Source organism: Sinocyclocheilus anshuiensis, unplaced genomic scaffold (assembly GCF_001515605.1).
Source record: "Sinocyclocheilus anshuiensis isolate Anshui unplaced genomic scaffold, SAMN03320099.WGS_v1.1 scaffold913, whole genome shotgun sequence".
NCBI classification, from domain to species: domain Eukaryota; kingdom Metazoa; phylum Chordata; class Actinopteri; order Cypriniformes; family Cyprinidae; genus Sinocyclocheilus; species Sinocyclocheilus anshuiensis.
Genome location: NW_015554131.1, coordinates 627713 through 643876, shown reverse-complemented (window position 1 = coordinate 643876; position 16164 = coordinate 627713). Strand labels below are relative to the sequence as shown.

At 38.0% G+C, this 16164-nt stretch overlaps 1 protein-coding gene across 1 annotated transcript in view; it reads left to right on the top strand.

The window, feature by feature from the left end:
* Window positions 1-16164, top strand: part of gabbr2 (gamma-aminobutyric acid (GABA) B receptor, 2) — a 228996-nt gene that overhangs the window by 209349 nt on the left and 3483 nt on the right. Inside the window, exons 14-18 of the mRNA XM_016462856.1 lie at window positions 10504-10614; window positions 13118-13342; window positions 13596-13778; window positions 14267-14396; window positions 14672-14786. Coding sequence (XP_016318342.1) covers window positions 10504-10614; window positions 13118-13342; window positions 13596-13778; window positions 14267-14396; window positions 14672-14786 — 764 coding nt within the window. The remainder of the gene's footprint in view (window positions 1-10503; window positions 10615-13117; window positions 13343-13595; window positions 13779-14266; window positions 14397-14671; window positions 14787-16164) is intronic.

Here is a 16164-nt window from a genome sequence, read left to right as displayed (position 1 = left end):
GCAAAACCTGACAGGTACATGCACGCATACACATTTAGTACATACGCCACAGATCTGAAGTCAAATGGTACGGGCGGCAGCATGACTAACATCAATGCAAATGAAGTGTGAGTGAAAGGAAAGAGTGTAAAACGAGAAGACATCTCGTCATATGCATAATTGCATGTGCAGAGCGTGACTCCGGGATTATTTCATTGGCTGGCTGTGCAGTTTGATGTATCATAAGAAGTGAAGCTAGGAGAGACGAGACCCATTATCAACGTTGAGCAGAATATTCCAACAGACTCAGAACTGAGCTGCTCGTTTGTATCCATGGAAACAAATTCATAGAGTTCCATACTATTAATCATTAAGTCATTTGTCAGGCTAAGATCTCTCTTTGGCTGTATTTTTCTCTCATTCTCTTTCTTGTGCACACACGCTGAGTAGATAAATTTAAAACTCAAGTGTCAAAATGTCCTCGAGAACTTGTTCTTTTTTGATAGGTTGAGATGTTCACAATGTTCACAATCTGTCTAACTGCAAAAACACTGTCTGTTCCTCTTCATGATGTTCTACTACATCACATTTCTGTCTTCTTACTCCGAGATTTATGCGATTCATCAGAATGCAAAAGAAACGGTCCTTCCAAAAGCATTTCCCTTTGCCTGTTCCTCTTAGTTAAAGAAACAGATTGCTGGCCTCTCGGCTCGTCTGAAGTGGGCCGATGGGAGGGGAGCGTGGCTGCCGCTCAGAGAAATGCGAATGGGCTGCTCCTATTTGAAAATGCTTCCAAATGCAATGGGGCAGAAGCCAAGTGTGTATCCTCTTTTGTTTTTTATCTTCCAGTCTCTCTGAACTCAGTGCAAAGTATTTGGCTCAAATGGCCACCTACAACCACAGTAATTCAATTTGGCAGTGAGATGAGCTAGGGAACAAAAACCAAGAGTCGTCCACATCCTGACAATGTGCAGTAGGCAGAAAAGAGCAGTTTGGTGTGGCAGTGCATCAATAGTCCTGAAGCCAGTGAATTTCACTGGCACATAATCCAGCCTAATGGGCTACAGGAGAATATCAGAAGCTTGTGCCATCCCCTGACGTCCATGAGTTTCTGTTGTTTGACTGCGTTAAGGAGCGTTGACAGCTTGTGTAATTTACAGTGAACAGTGATGGATTTTTCTGTTATGGGTGGTTTTATTCAGACTTTGATCATATTAGTCTGATATACTCAGTTAGATCAGTCATGTTCCTTCTGTTCTAAGGCAGATCTGTCTATCCATCGTACATCATACTGCAGATCCATCTGTCTGCCTGCCTCTGTCTGTCTGTCTGTCTGTCTATGTTTATTTTCTGTCTGTGTGTCTGTCTGTCTGTCTGTCTGTCTGTCTATTTATCTTCTGCATGTCTGTGCGTCTGTGTCTGTCTGTCTGTTTATTTTCTGTCTGTGCGTCTGTCTGTCTGTCTATTTATTTTCTGTCTGTCTGTCTGTCTGTCTGTCTGTCTATCTATTTAACTTGTCTGTCTGCCTGCCTGCCTGCCTGCCTGTCTGTCTGTCTGTCTGTCTGTCTGTCTATCTATCTATATCTGTGACTGTGTTGATGATGGTGGAATGATGAACGCTGTGAGTCGGGTGGGACACCCAGACACAACTGGGACAAACAGGACCATAGGTTGGTTAGATTGCAGCTCAATGATGACGCATGACAGTCAGCAGAGAGGCTTCATGAAACTGCTGCCGATTACATTTTCTCTGAGTGAATGTGTTCATATAGTGGACATAAATCTGAATAAAACATACATAAGAGAAAATAAAATATAAAACTGTACCTTTTCTTCTCAATTCTCATTAAATCACGTTAATGCAGTGAAACTGTAAACTCAAGTGACCAATATTTTACATATTTTAGTATAAAAGAAAGAACCGGAAAACGCAACTCTCGAATGATGCAACACATAGTTCAGCACGTGCGCGTGTGCTAATGCTAGCGGCTAACGATTTACACACAGAACACGACAAAAACTGAATAAAACACATACCTGGGACAAACAGGACCATAGGTTGGTTAGATTGCAGCTCAATGATGACGCATGACAGTCTTAAATGAAATAAACAGAGGTTCAGAGTTTACAAGCAGGCTAATACACACACTTTATCGTCACAAATAACACATATTTGACTCTACTAACAGAACTAGGAGCTGACAGACAAAAATAATACTCTTTTGTGTAGCATAAAAGTTAATCTTTGTGCTCGAAAACAATCCAAACTTAGTTAATAAGACAGAGCGATCATCAAAGCAGCTTACCAGCAGCGAGGCTTCATGAAACTGCTGCCGATACATAGCACCGCCCCCTAATATAATTAATGTGATTGCAAGCAGTGCAACAACCAATGGTGAGTTTTCCCAATTTATGCATGAATTAAACTAACATTATTTAAACTCGATACATATCTATCTATCTATCTATCTATCTATCTACCGTTCTATCTATCGTTCTATCATTGTACCATTCATCTATCTATCTGTCTGTTTGTCGTTCTATCGTTGTACCGTTGTTTCATAGTTGTCTATGTTTGTGCTCATTTGCTGTGCTCTTGATCTAGCAGCAAGTTGTTAAGGTCCAAAGAAACCCTACATATCTGTATCATATCACTCTTCACAGTTGTCATGCAGCTCACGAGCTTCAGAGTTGCCTAGGAGAACAGACAAATGAAAGAGCCAGAGTCACATGATCACACTTAGCAGCGTTTACCTGCATGAGGGCCTGCATCTCAGGTGACCTGGCCCTGAAGACAAGAAGAAAGCATTACATAGACTACTCATGTTATGACAGGTGTTAACATGGTAATTGTAAGTTGTGGATGGAGAGAAACAAAAATTACAGAGCAACCAGATATTTACAATATATATCTATTTTAGTTAGGACCTTTGTGGGCCCGTCTAACAATAAGTGATATTTAAATGTAGGCCTATACTTTGTATAGTGTGTCCCTTTCGAGTAGGATCAAAATCATTTAAAATATTCATAAAACACATCGTGACTTGATTTAGCTTGTTCCATTTGCCCTAAAACAGTATTTGAGAAATGTTATTTATTGACCAGTGACCTTATCAGTCGAATGCTGTAGAGCATAAGTTTCCTGCTATTAAGCAGCCCGTCTTTACTTTCTATAGTCTGCACAATACAGCCCAGTACACATCACAACACAGGCCTCTCATAGAAACCAAGCCTCCAAGGACTCAATTACTGCGCTCTCAGCTAGCAACGGCAGGGATATGATGTGTGCGTGCATGTTTGAGTCTGCCAAAGACAGAAAAGGAGAAAAAAGCGAGAGTTTTGTCTCACTGCTGCAAGTATAGCTTTTTTTGAATCAAGTTTTTGCTTAACTTTCATAAAACTAAATTTCATATTAAATTCAACTCCAGCAGGACCAGCCTAACTGATCTTGACAGCAGCTTATGCACATAATAATGGACAAATTTGTTATTACAACCAGGAACATCATTCTGTATCTTGTACAAAATTAATACCATCAAAAGATATCACGTTCACTCAGAGCTTTATAATCATGTTTAATTAATGTTAACGCAAGGGGTAATATCCTGGACAGGATGTGCACCTCAATGGAGTCAATGGAGCCGAGGTAAACCGAGAACAAGAGAAAATGAGGTGCGGATGATCCCGGGAATGATAAAGTGAATGAGCCACAAGTGGGACTTCACCGTGAGGATTAGATCAGACAGTGTTTGAAGTGTGCTGGCAGTTTGTTTAATGTAAAGTACACTGGGTCAGTTCAGACCTCAGATGCAGTGGATTATTGCCGCCCATTTTGAACTTACCGTTTCACCGATAGGTTCAAAGAGCACTTCAATAAATTTCACTGGAAGGGTGGTCAGGATATTTTTCTTAGTAAGTATATGGATGTTTCTTCAGCTGCAGACACTGTCAAGTCCCAGGGTCGATGTTGATGTTTTTTTTTTCTTTTTGTTATATGATGGTTATGTCAACATCTCTGGTAACACTCTCTAAAAAATGCTGTGTTAAATACAACCCAGCGCTGGGTAAAATATGGACAAACCCAGCGATTGGGTTGTTTTGACCCAGCAGTTGGGTTACTGCCCATTTAACCCAACTGTTGGTTGAAAACAACCCAATCGCTGGGTTTGTCCATATTTTCTATATATAGGGACCAATTCTCACTGTTAACTAGTTTCTTATTATAAAGCACATATTCTGCATAACCATATTATGCATTCTTAATCTTACCCAATACCTAAACTTAACAACTACCTTACTAACTATAAATAAGCAGTAATTTGGAGTTTATTGAGGCAAAAGATGTAGTTGATTGTTAGTTAATAGTGAGAACTGCAATTTAAAATAAAGTGTGAACAAATATCTTATCATGACTTCATCTCTTTTCATTTCTACTTTTCAAATGCATTTTATGTAGGGTTTAATTCAGGATAATTGAGACACTTTTTTCAGTCATTTCAATTGCAAAGTGTCCCAATTTACCTGCCTGCACTCACTCTGTTTATATATTTTATTGTTTTCCCTCAGCCCAGACCCAGTGTTCAATATTAAAAATTCACAAAAACATTACATTTACGTAATTACATTAAAAAAAAAAAATTATACATAAACAAGTTTCAATTATGTTTTTTTAAGATTTATTTTTGGCATTTTTATTTTGATAGGACAGTAGTTAGACAGAAAGTGAAATGGAAGAGAGAGGGGATGGGATCGGAAAAGGTCCACAAGCCGGAACTCGAACTCGGGATGCCCGAAGCGCAACAGCGCTACATGTCGGTGCACTGCCCACGAGGCTATCAGCGGCAACAAAATTCAATGACGGTTAAGCCATTTTGATAATTAATACAAATTTTACGCAAAAAATGACAACAGCATTTTGGATGTGGTGTCATTTCCATAATGACCAACAGTTTTGGCCCTAATAAAGTTTTTCAAAAGTTTACCAAAGGTAAAGAGCTTGAGATGAAGTATTGAATGTGATGTGGAATGAAAACAGGAAACCCAAGGTGAATACCACTATTATGTTTTATATATTTTACATTGAATACCATTTTCCATCTATTTTGTGAAATTATGCAAAAAGATTGAAAATAGTATCTTCAATGTGTATCTAGGATGCATAAAATGCTATGAATGAAGACATAATGTGCTATGCTATTTGAAATGCTATGGAAACAAGTCAGCCATTTTATTTCAGAAATCTTTCAAATATGATTTCCACTACGGTCATTTCCATCACAGAATGTGAACACGAGATATGAGATGTGGTGGAAATATTTATGATTTTCATGATTTGTGGTGTATTTATAAACACTGATAGACATTTTTAGACAGCAAGTGAGAGTGTGAAGGTGTGTTTTAAGAGTGTTTTTCATTTTCTAACCAGATCCACAGTGCCAAAAGTGCCCCCAGTCAAACAAACACCCATCTACTCTTTTCCGTACCCTTATGTCCACGGCACAGAAAGGTGCATGTGGCTTTAGTAATCATGAGGGCAGCAGAGTGCACCATGATGGAGAGCAGCCGTCCTCCATCACTCACAGTTTGCCATGCCTGCCCTCATGGAGGAAAAAACAGTGGTCCTAATGAGTTATCAGGACTGATGGCTTATTGTGTGCGGGACCTCTCGGTGTCCTTGACTCAACAAGGATGTATAAATGACCCGAGTCACAAATCTTGATTGTCCCTCAGAAAAGAAAACAAGCTGTAAGAGTTATGGCGAGTGTGTGAGTGCACGCGAGAGTTTGTGTGTCCGTGACTGTAATTCTGAGAGCGCATCTGCATGAATACCTCAGTATAATCCCAGTAGTCACCAGATTCAAATGTTTGCCCATGCATGCGTGAGCTCTAATAACGTTTGACAGTGAGCACTCGAACCCCATTTATGAAGGTTGTTATTCGCAAATTAGCTGCATGTTCATAAGTGATCGTGTTTGTGTAGGGCAAAGGGTGCGCTGTACAGCAGTCATGTGACGGCAACATAGCGAAAGTCATTTTCATCGGAGACTCGCAGAGAGCGAGCAGATGGGAGTTGTGATTAAAACCGAGATATTCCGGAGCATTAGATTAAAGAATGATGTCAATAAAAAGCATTTTAGGCTGCAATAACAAAGGCAATCTGAAACACGGCGCTGCACATTCTCATTTGCACATTTAAATGCGTGTGATGTTCGGGGTTAGATTCCTGGTCTAATGATGCATTTAGCCCGTAATGAATCAGTGATTGCAGCTCCCAGGCTCAGCTGCAGGGACTGCAGCAGGGCCACTTTGAAGTCACCACATTTGAAGTGGAGTTTAGAGCGGTGGACTCCAAAAATAAGCACACACCAGAGGGAGACAGATCTGCAGAGCCTCAGCGTGCAGCTGCAGGTTCATCCTCAAACTGGAGCAGGTAGATGTGACCCTGGAGGAGCCACACAGAGATGCTCTTGCCTTCAGCCAGTAAACAGGAAAGTGCTAAACATGGACCAAAATATACTTTTGCCAGTCATGGAAGTGTATTTTGCATTATTTGTATAAAAAAGATATTTTTATATTCAAAAATATATTTATAATTTTTTAAAGAAAGGAGTTAGTGCTTTTGTTCCGCAATAATTAATTAATCAATAAATTATATAATATAATTATAATATAATTGATCAATACATCTAAAAAAATATTCTAAAAAAAAAAAAATCTTTCTATTCATCTATTCATATTCTCAGCATTTATAATAACAAATGTTTCTTGTGCCGCAAATCAGCATATTGTACTGTAAAAATCATATTGATTATACAGGTGTTTTACCTGTATTTTGAATTTTGCCTTGCATTATGTTTTAGGGTTAACTGAATGTCTGTAAAATTAATGGATATGGCAAAAAAAATTACCAGTAGATTTTTTTTTAACAGTGTAGAATGATTTCTGAAGGATTGTGTGACAGGAATAAATTACATTTTACAATTTACTAAAATAGAAAACATTTTTTTAATCATAATTATATATTTTTTATAATATTACTGTTTTTATTGATCAAATAAATGCAGCTTTGATGAAGTCATGTTGTCAATTTAAGTAATGTACTTTGTTTCAGTTCTGGCCAACTGGCAAGTAACTCTGTGGTATTTACTGACCAAAGCCAATTTTTACTTGGCGAGTGTTGGTTTTGAACCATGGTGCTAAACTTTGTTCCTTGATGTGTGTTATGGCTTTGCTGTGGGATTAGGTCAGTGAAGTATCGCTCAAGTTGACCTTAAGATTAGATGGCTGAATAATTGACTTAACTTCTAACTCTCAGCTCCATTGAACAATATCTGCCTCTTCATAGTACATTTAAGCAGTGGCACGCAGCCGCCAAGAGATCACAGGACGTAATGTAAAAGGATTACTACAGATAAGAGATTGTGGTCACAAGAAGCCATGTCAAAGAGAAACAGATGTACAGGAGGGTGACTGACCCGTCCAAATGAGGATTATAGCTATCATTTCCCTTAAACAAGAGCTTATTTCAAAATCAAAGGTCTTAGAAAGAGGCTAGATAATAGAAATCTCATTCATGCTCTACTAAACTCCCAATGGAATAAAATATATGCTCATGGAAGCAAACTACCCTGAAGTCTCCGACTCTCTCTCTCTCTTTCTTTCTGTCACTCTCCCTGTCATTTTAGGTTGATTCTGCTCTCTTGTTAGAAAATAACAAGCATGGCTTTAGCCCCAGACAGCCACTGAATTGGAGTTTATCCTCCACTTTGACTGACAGACTGTATATTGGCTTTTTCCTTATTTTTTCAAACTCAGATCAAGATACATGGGACATTTTTGTTGCACCGTCAGAACTCAATCACACCATGTACTTTAATGCATTAAGCAAATAAGCAATTCAGCACTGACGTATTACCCTGTTAAAAAATTACTGTAAAGACCCTTTTAATGTCACAAAAGATTTCTATTTGAAATAAATGCCCTTCTTTTGTACTTTCTATTCATAAAAAATGATTTTCTTTTTAAATGAATAAAAAATGTCAACACGTTTTTTTAAATAAATACAAAATATCCATATTTCACTAAGCAGTACAGTAATTTTCAACTGAATATATATTCCGTTCAAAAGTAATATTTTTTATGTTTTTTAAAGAAGTTATGCTCATCAAGGCTGTATCTATTTAATCAAAAATACAGAGAAAAAAATGTAATTTTGTGAAAAATTATTGCAATTTAAAATAACAGTTTTCTATTTTAATGTACTTTAAAATATAATCTATTCATGTGAAACAAGACTGAATTTTCAGCATCATTACTCCAGTCTTCAATATCACATGATCCTCCAGAAATCATTCTAATATGCTGATTTATAATTGAGATTCCTTGATAAATAAAAAGTTAAAGAGAACAGTGTTTATTCAAAATAGAAATTTTGTGTTACAATATACAGTACTATTCCAAAGTTTGGGGTCAGTCATTTTTTTAAGAAGTTTTTTAAGAAATTAATACTTTAAGGAAGGATGTGTTAATGGATAAAAAGTAATAGTAAAGACTTACTATTCTGAATAAATGCTGTTCTTTTTAACTTTTTATTCATCAAAGAATCAAAGAAAAATGTATCACAAAATATTAAGCAGCACAACAGTTTCAACACTGATAATAAATCAGCATAGAATGATTTCTGAAGGATCATGTGACACTGAAGACTGGAATAATGGCTGATGAAAATTCAGCGCTGCGTTATAGAAATACATTATATTTTATAGTATATTAAAATAGGAAACATATTAGAAATTGCAGTAATATTTCACAATATTGAAAACATGGAAACACAACATGTGTGTGTGTGTGTGTGTGTGTGTGATATTTCCAACATTTTTTTAGTCAAAAAAGTGCAGCCTTGGTGAACAGAAGGCAAAAAAAATCTTACTGACTAGTAGTGTATATCACGTATATCAACCAGTCACCATTCAGGATCATTTTTACTAGTTATTTATATTTATATTTATATTTTTATGTTTATTTAGGGTTTTCCGTATGCTGTCCATCCTGTTCCCCCACCATGTGTGCAAACCTGCCGCTGTGTACTAATACACACTTAATGTCTGTCTGTTTCCAGAGCTAACTGTGTCCCTCTTGTCTCCGTCTCTCCACAGACACTCTGTCAGTCACACATCCTTCCAGCTTCCACTGAACAATTACATTAGACGCCTAATGCAGTGAGAAATAACAGAGCGCACAGCACTCTCTTTAAGCCCAACCCACCAACTGTTGCCTGGCAACATCACACAGCTCGACTAACTACAGCTCAAGCTATGCTAAAAGCGGAGGTCTTGTTGTTGTGCAGTTGGAAATAAGCATTTCTTAAGCAAGTTTGATCTTTTTAGTTGTGGGTTTCTGAGGCCAGATGGAACACTTGAATGTTGAAGTAAAAGCAATTTTGTGTAGGGAAATAATATTATTTGATTTTAAGTTTTGATGTTAAAATAGCCTAATAGGCAGACATTCTGTAAGTTATTTCATTACTTTATTCTGTTTCTTTTGTTGCTATTGTAGAAGCTCCTTAACATCACATCAACAATTTTCCCATAAACATCTCTAGTATACTACTTCTCAGACTTCAAGAGGTCTGTCATCAGCTTTTCCTCTTTGATCTGTTTAAAAATTGTCCTACAGTTTGACTTCTAGGATTCATCGCATCATGGAATGTATCTTTTATAAATAGAGCTTCTTGCATGGGCTGGCCCAGTTTTCTCGCACCGTCACTTTGTGAAGATGTCTTCTGAGCGGTGAACTCCTTAATGCCAAGCTGAAATCACGCAGATAGAGCCTCACAAGAGGCGGGTGTTACGCCGCGGGTGTTACGCTCTGTGACTAAACTGGGAAGAATCGGCAAGACTTAGGGATGCGTTTTTTAGGGATAGAGGTTGGATCCCTGTCTATCTTTGTGTCCGGGTTTGTTGCATGGCAAGCTTAAGGTTTTCCAAACTGGGGCAGCAAGAAAGTGGGTTAGAGCTTGGCTACTTTTAGAGCCAGCACATTGAGGGGAACTCAGTTGAGGTCTTCTCTCTTTCGCCGGACTCCTTCAAGAGTCCAGTCCTGACCTGCTTTGAATATCAGGACTGTAAATATCTCGATCATTATCAAGTAATTGATGCCTGACCCATAAAGAGTTATTGTTCATCAATAACATTCAAGTGGTATCCTGTAGATGTGACTATATTATTTTTACTATCTCTGTGAAAGTCCATTAAGGTTGGTCTCCCATGGGAGATCAAATGATACAAGTTCCCATAATGTATTTATAGCCTCATTATTGGTACTCAGCGCAAATGCAGTATTGCAAATTTACTTTTAAATCTAAATTTAAATGTACTTAATAAATTCTTAAAGTCAACCTTTGTATTGAAGCATTTAAAGTCAAGGCAAATAAACCCGGGCTCAGTGTTATTGTTGTTAGTGACAAAGGTGTTTTTAAAGCCAGAATTATTTCCACTCATTGGTTTCCTCACTGCGTCTCCACAGGCGGATCCTCAGGGACGAGACATCTCAATCCGGCCCTTCCTGGAGCACTGCGAGAACACGCACATGACCATTTGGCTGGGGATTGTCTATGCCTACAAAGGCCTCCTTATGGTGAGTGAGAACATTCTAGAGAGCGTCAACATGATCGCCATCTGCTCCTGCCGACAACGGCATCTGAATATTCTGCCACTTCCTTCTACATTTGGTAAATTATAATATATAATACCTCACTGTCACTGTGTTTAAAATGCATTCATAATATTGGATTCTGAGTCTCTTGTGGTATATCAGGAAATACAAATGCCATGCAAACAGCAGGCACATTTTACTGATATTTGTCTTTCTTTTTTTCTCCACAATTATCTAATGTTCATCACCTATAGACAATATTATAACAGTGTTAATGGACAAAAATGAGAGTTCTTAGATATTTGTTAGGGAGCAGTGTTGTATTTTTCATATTGCAGTTGCCATCGTTGTATAAAAAAAAAAACACTCACTAGGCCTATGTCACTATATGAAATCACTATAACACACCTCCTTGTGCATCTTATTGATTTAATATGTGTCTTTATGTCTTTTATGTTTACACTGAACCAAAGTCTACAACCAAAGCTTGCTTTAACAAAAAAAATTCAATCAGGGGCCACAGCAAACTTCCAAGGGGGAGAACAAGATGGCCTAAATTATTTATTTATTTATTACGTCTCATTTAATTAATTCCCTCAACAACTGACATTTTTATTTTATGCCACAGCCTTCTCACAGAATTTTAAAAGTGAGAAACTCAATAAAATTTCCAGGCATTTCCATGCCATTTTTCCAGGCATTTTTTATAATAAATATTCATTCTTCTGGTTATGTCAAGCTCTAAAATATTGTATTTTGTAGAATTTGTTATTTGTTATTGTTATATATTATTAACATATAATAATAATAACAACAATAATAGTCATAATAATGATAATAATAATAATAATAACAACAACAATAATGATAATCATCATCATCAGGTCGCTATGGGCGTCCCGAGTTCGAATCCCGGCTTAAAGACCTTTCCCAATCCTGCCCCCCCTCTCTCTCTCCCACTTTGCTTCCTGTCAGCTCTAAAACTGCCCTATCATCTTATCATAATAAAGTCAAAAATGCCAAAAATAAATCTTAAATAATAATAATTAGAAGTGAATACAAAATTCATGCAAATTAATTTACAAAAGTGTAATCCTGAAGAAACTTCTGGAATTTTAAAATGTCATTATTTTATTGAAATATTTTATTATATTGCTACTCCAAATTTCTGTAAGCAACATTTGAAAATGAGCAGATTTGTCATTATAACATAAGTACCAGAAGTAAAATGATTGGCCTTCAAATATTGTGTTTGTGAAAATGGGTGGCCTTGGAGTCAAAAAAGGTTTAAAACCACTGCTGTAAACTTTAACATTGTTCTTTTGCTGCCTTGCGTGAGCTGGTATTTCCTACTGGAAATGCAAATCTAGCAAGCTCACTGACTGGATTTTGACACATTGTACCCATAGGAGAAGAGTGAGATTGCTCTTTCCAATTAACCTCACTTTAGATTACTGGTAAGGTGCCCCAGGAACCAGAATGCCTCCAGTCAGTTAATTGCCCACAGCACTGACCATTATCTCTGAGTCAATGGTGGCAACATCCTCCAATAAAAACCTGCCCTTCGACTCACTTTGTGCTCTGTAGAAATGATTTGTCCATTTGTTCTTGCTGCTGTAATAGTGGCAGGTGGTTCGGCTGACTGGCAGGCCATTACCTTGGCTTTTCCTCTGCCCTACTGTAGATGATCCGTGTCAGAGTTCAGCTGTGGGCCATGGAGTATCACTTCCTGTCTCTTGCCTCCCTCGTCTCTCTTCTCATCTGTGAAAGATTTGGTGGGAGGCAGTGTTGGGAAAGAAGTGATCAATGTTTAACTGAAGCTATAGTAGTCATCATATTGTAATAGTGTACAAGTGAAAATGCCATCGCACTCACGTTCTCATTCTCAGATATGTGATATTTCAGAACTTCCTCTTGCCATGTTTGAAAACCTGCTGCTAAATCAGCATGGCTTCACTTACAGCCAACATGCTCAAGTAGAACAAGAAAAGAAAGAGAGAGTGAGAGGGTGAACGAGGAAAAAGAGTGAGACGGGCTGTGATTGGATTAGGATTGAATAGATTTGTGGCGAGTGGGTGCAGAATCAAATCTCGGAGTGTGCATCGAGTTAGCTGAGTCATATTTCTCAGAGTTCACTCTAGTCTCACACAAAGGTGCTTTGATTACTGCTCTGACTTCCTGAGAAAGTTGGACAGGTGTTGTTAGCTGCCTTTTGGGGCATTAGGGTGCTAAATAAGTCAGGCACAGTTCATTCTCACTGGCTTTATGATTCATCACTGTAAACTGAGGGCTGCACAGAGTGATGAAGGTGAAAATGGTTGTCTATCGAAGATGTCATATAACCAATAATCTTATTCTGTCTTAGATCTGGTGTAAAAATATATTTGCACGTAACTGTGCACAGCCTAAAGGTTGCAAAATCTTGTTTTAACTGCTCTTATACCTGTAATGATAAGTAATTCTTTGCACTTTTCTCTTTGTCTAGCTGTTTGGATGTTTCTTGGCCTGGGAGACCAGAAATGTGAGCATTCCAGCACTGAATGACAGCAAGTACATCGGCATGAGTGTGTATAATGTGGGCATCATGTGTATCATCGGGGCAGCGGTGTCCTTCCTGACCCGGGATCAGCCTAATGTGCAGTTCTGCATCGTGGCACTGGTCATCATCTTCTGCAGCACCATCACGCTGTGTCTGGTTTTTGTGCCAAAAGTAAGTACTGCAATGTACGGTCTGATCCAGCCCTATTGGGAAAGAATTGTAGAGGTCAGCGAAATCCCTAGCAAGTTCACCTGAATATAATTGAGAACAGTGCTTACTTTGCATCCCTTGGAGCTCTCTGGAAATAAACACACTGAAATTTGAAAGACTGCAAAGATTCCACTCTCCCTCTAAACAAATACGTCCTACACAGAATCAATGCCAGGTTCTCAACAGTATGTCTTTGTCCTCTCTCTTTTGTTAGTTTATCACAATGCGTACAAACCCGGATGCTGCCACACAGAACCGGAGGTTAAAGTTCACCCAGAACCAGAAGAAGGAAGATTCCAAGACGTCCACCTCAGTAACCAGTGTTAACCAGGCCAACACTTCCCGTCTGGATGGATTACAGTCAGACAACCACCGCCTCCGAATGAGAATTACAGAGGTGATTGAAGTCAATCATAAATTACAAAATTATTAAATTCTTAGAATGACAATCTACTTTAAACATTAACTAAAATGATGCTAAAAATGACTAATACACCACCATGCAGATTAAAGGGGATTTATAATTTTATAATATTATTTTATTCCCTCTAAATTATATTAATGCTGTGAAGAAAAATAACTGATACAGGTAAACAAAAATATATTCAGCAAATCAAAATTTGTATATTAGATTAGGTATAAATATAAATTAAGACAAATATATTATTATATCAAGACTATTAAATATTTTTTGGGGGAGCAAAATTGTGCATTTTTGTTTTGATTTGTGATATCAATTAATGTTTTTCTACTTAAGGTATTTTTTTAGAGTAATGAAACATAACTGTATGTTTTAAATTTTTTGCATTTCAAAATTGTGAATTTTTTTTTTCATGAACCAGGAATTAAATTGTTAAATAAAGATTTTTTGATTTTGTGTTACAGCTGGATAAGGAACTGGAAGAGGTGACCATGCAACTCCAGGACACTCCAGAAAAGACTCCATACATTAAACAAAACCACTACCAAGATGTCAACAATATTCTGAGCATACGCAACTTCACTGATGGCAAAGGTAAGAAAAGTGGATATCAAACCTTGTGTTCCTCACCTGTCGATCACACACAGCTGTCAGTCTGTGACTCATTTCAGTATGTGACACTCTTTTCCTCTGTTACTGTCACCCAGAGAAAAAGAATAATTTATTGGAGTGTTATACATTATTCACCCCAAAACATGTCAAGCTGAAGTGTCATATAAATTGCAAATTCTGACTCAGTTTTCAGCTGAATCCACCACTGACATCTTGATGGAAAGGCAGCTTTCTGAACATCATGCCTTTGTTTTCAGATGGAGAGAAATCTCTGAAGAACCACTTAGAGCAGAAACCCCAGGCTCAGTGGGGATCCATGGATCCTTCTAGGATAAGCAGAGGTCCACTAGAAGACATCAACTCACCAGAACAGTAAGTTTACACATCGGCATGCACAGTGTGCCGAAAACCTGTTTGAACACCTAAAAATCTATGAATTAAAGGGGTCATATGATGTTGCTAAAAATAACATTATTTTGTGTATTTGGTGTAATGAAATGAGTTTATGCGGTTTAAGGTTCAAAAAACACATTATTTTCCACATACTGTACATTATTGTCACACACGGCGGGCTAGAGTGAGCGGAGGCCGGAGGCCTAGAGTGAGCGGAGGGCGGAGGCCTAGAGTGAGCGGAGGCGGGTGGGCTTGAGAACGGCGTGGCCGGCGGATTCGACGAAGGAGCGTCCGGCGGGCTTGCGGCAACCACATGTGATGACCCCGGTCTGGACTCCGCTTCGTCCATGGTGAAAGCCGATCCGGCGATCCACAGCGTGAAGTTGATGTATTTCCTCAGCGACCAGCACGGATCAGCTTCAGGCATGACGAAGCGGATATCGTCCTCTTTTGGAAGACCAAACAAAGTAGTTTCGCTTTCACAACGAAACACACAGCGCCTTCACGACATGGCGGCGGCGGCAACAACAATACTACAGCGAGAATAAAAGTTACGCCTTCTTTCTTTGCGTGAACATTTGGGCAGCGTTATGCAAATCTTTCCACATCATGACGTAGACAGAACGAGTTAGAACAGTGTTAGAACGAGCCGTTTTAGGTAGGCGTGGTTGACTCTTAACTTTTATAAAGAATATATCTTTGGATTTGAGACTTTAGTCTTTGCAACTTTACAGATCTTCTTTATGCACCAAGAGCTTGTAACACTCCAAAGAGAAAGGAAAGGCATCATATGACCCCTTTAAAAAAAATAAAAAATCAGGCCAAGTGGAATTTATTAAGATATTTAGAACCACAAGCACAATTTCCAAACATAAATTTTGACAAAATATTTGCTAGTTTCTAAATTATAAAACATTAGACATTCAGTCATTCATTCATTCATTCATTCAATGAAATCAAAATTACATTTTAGAGTCTATCTTGTTTAAAGGGATAGTTCACCCAAAAATGAAAATTACCCCATGATTTACTCACCCTCAAGCCATCCTAGGTGTATATGATTTTCTTCTTTCAGACGAATACAATCAGAGTTATATCAAAAAATGTTCTGGCTCTTCCAAGCTTTATAATGGCAGTGAATGAGGGTTGAGATTTTGAAGCCCAAAAAAGTGCATACATCCATCATAAAAAGTACTCCACAAAGCAATGCATTTGTTTAAGAAAAATATCCATATTAAAACTTCATAAACCATAATCTCTAGCTTCTGCTTACTGTCATACGTGCATTCACAGCGGATGACGTAGGATGTAGGTAGTGTTGTCACGGTACCAAAATTTCAGTATTCGGTACCAATAA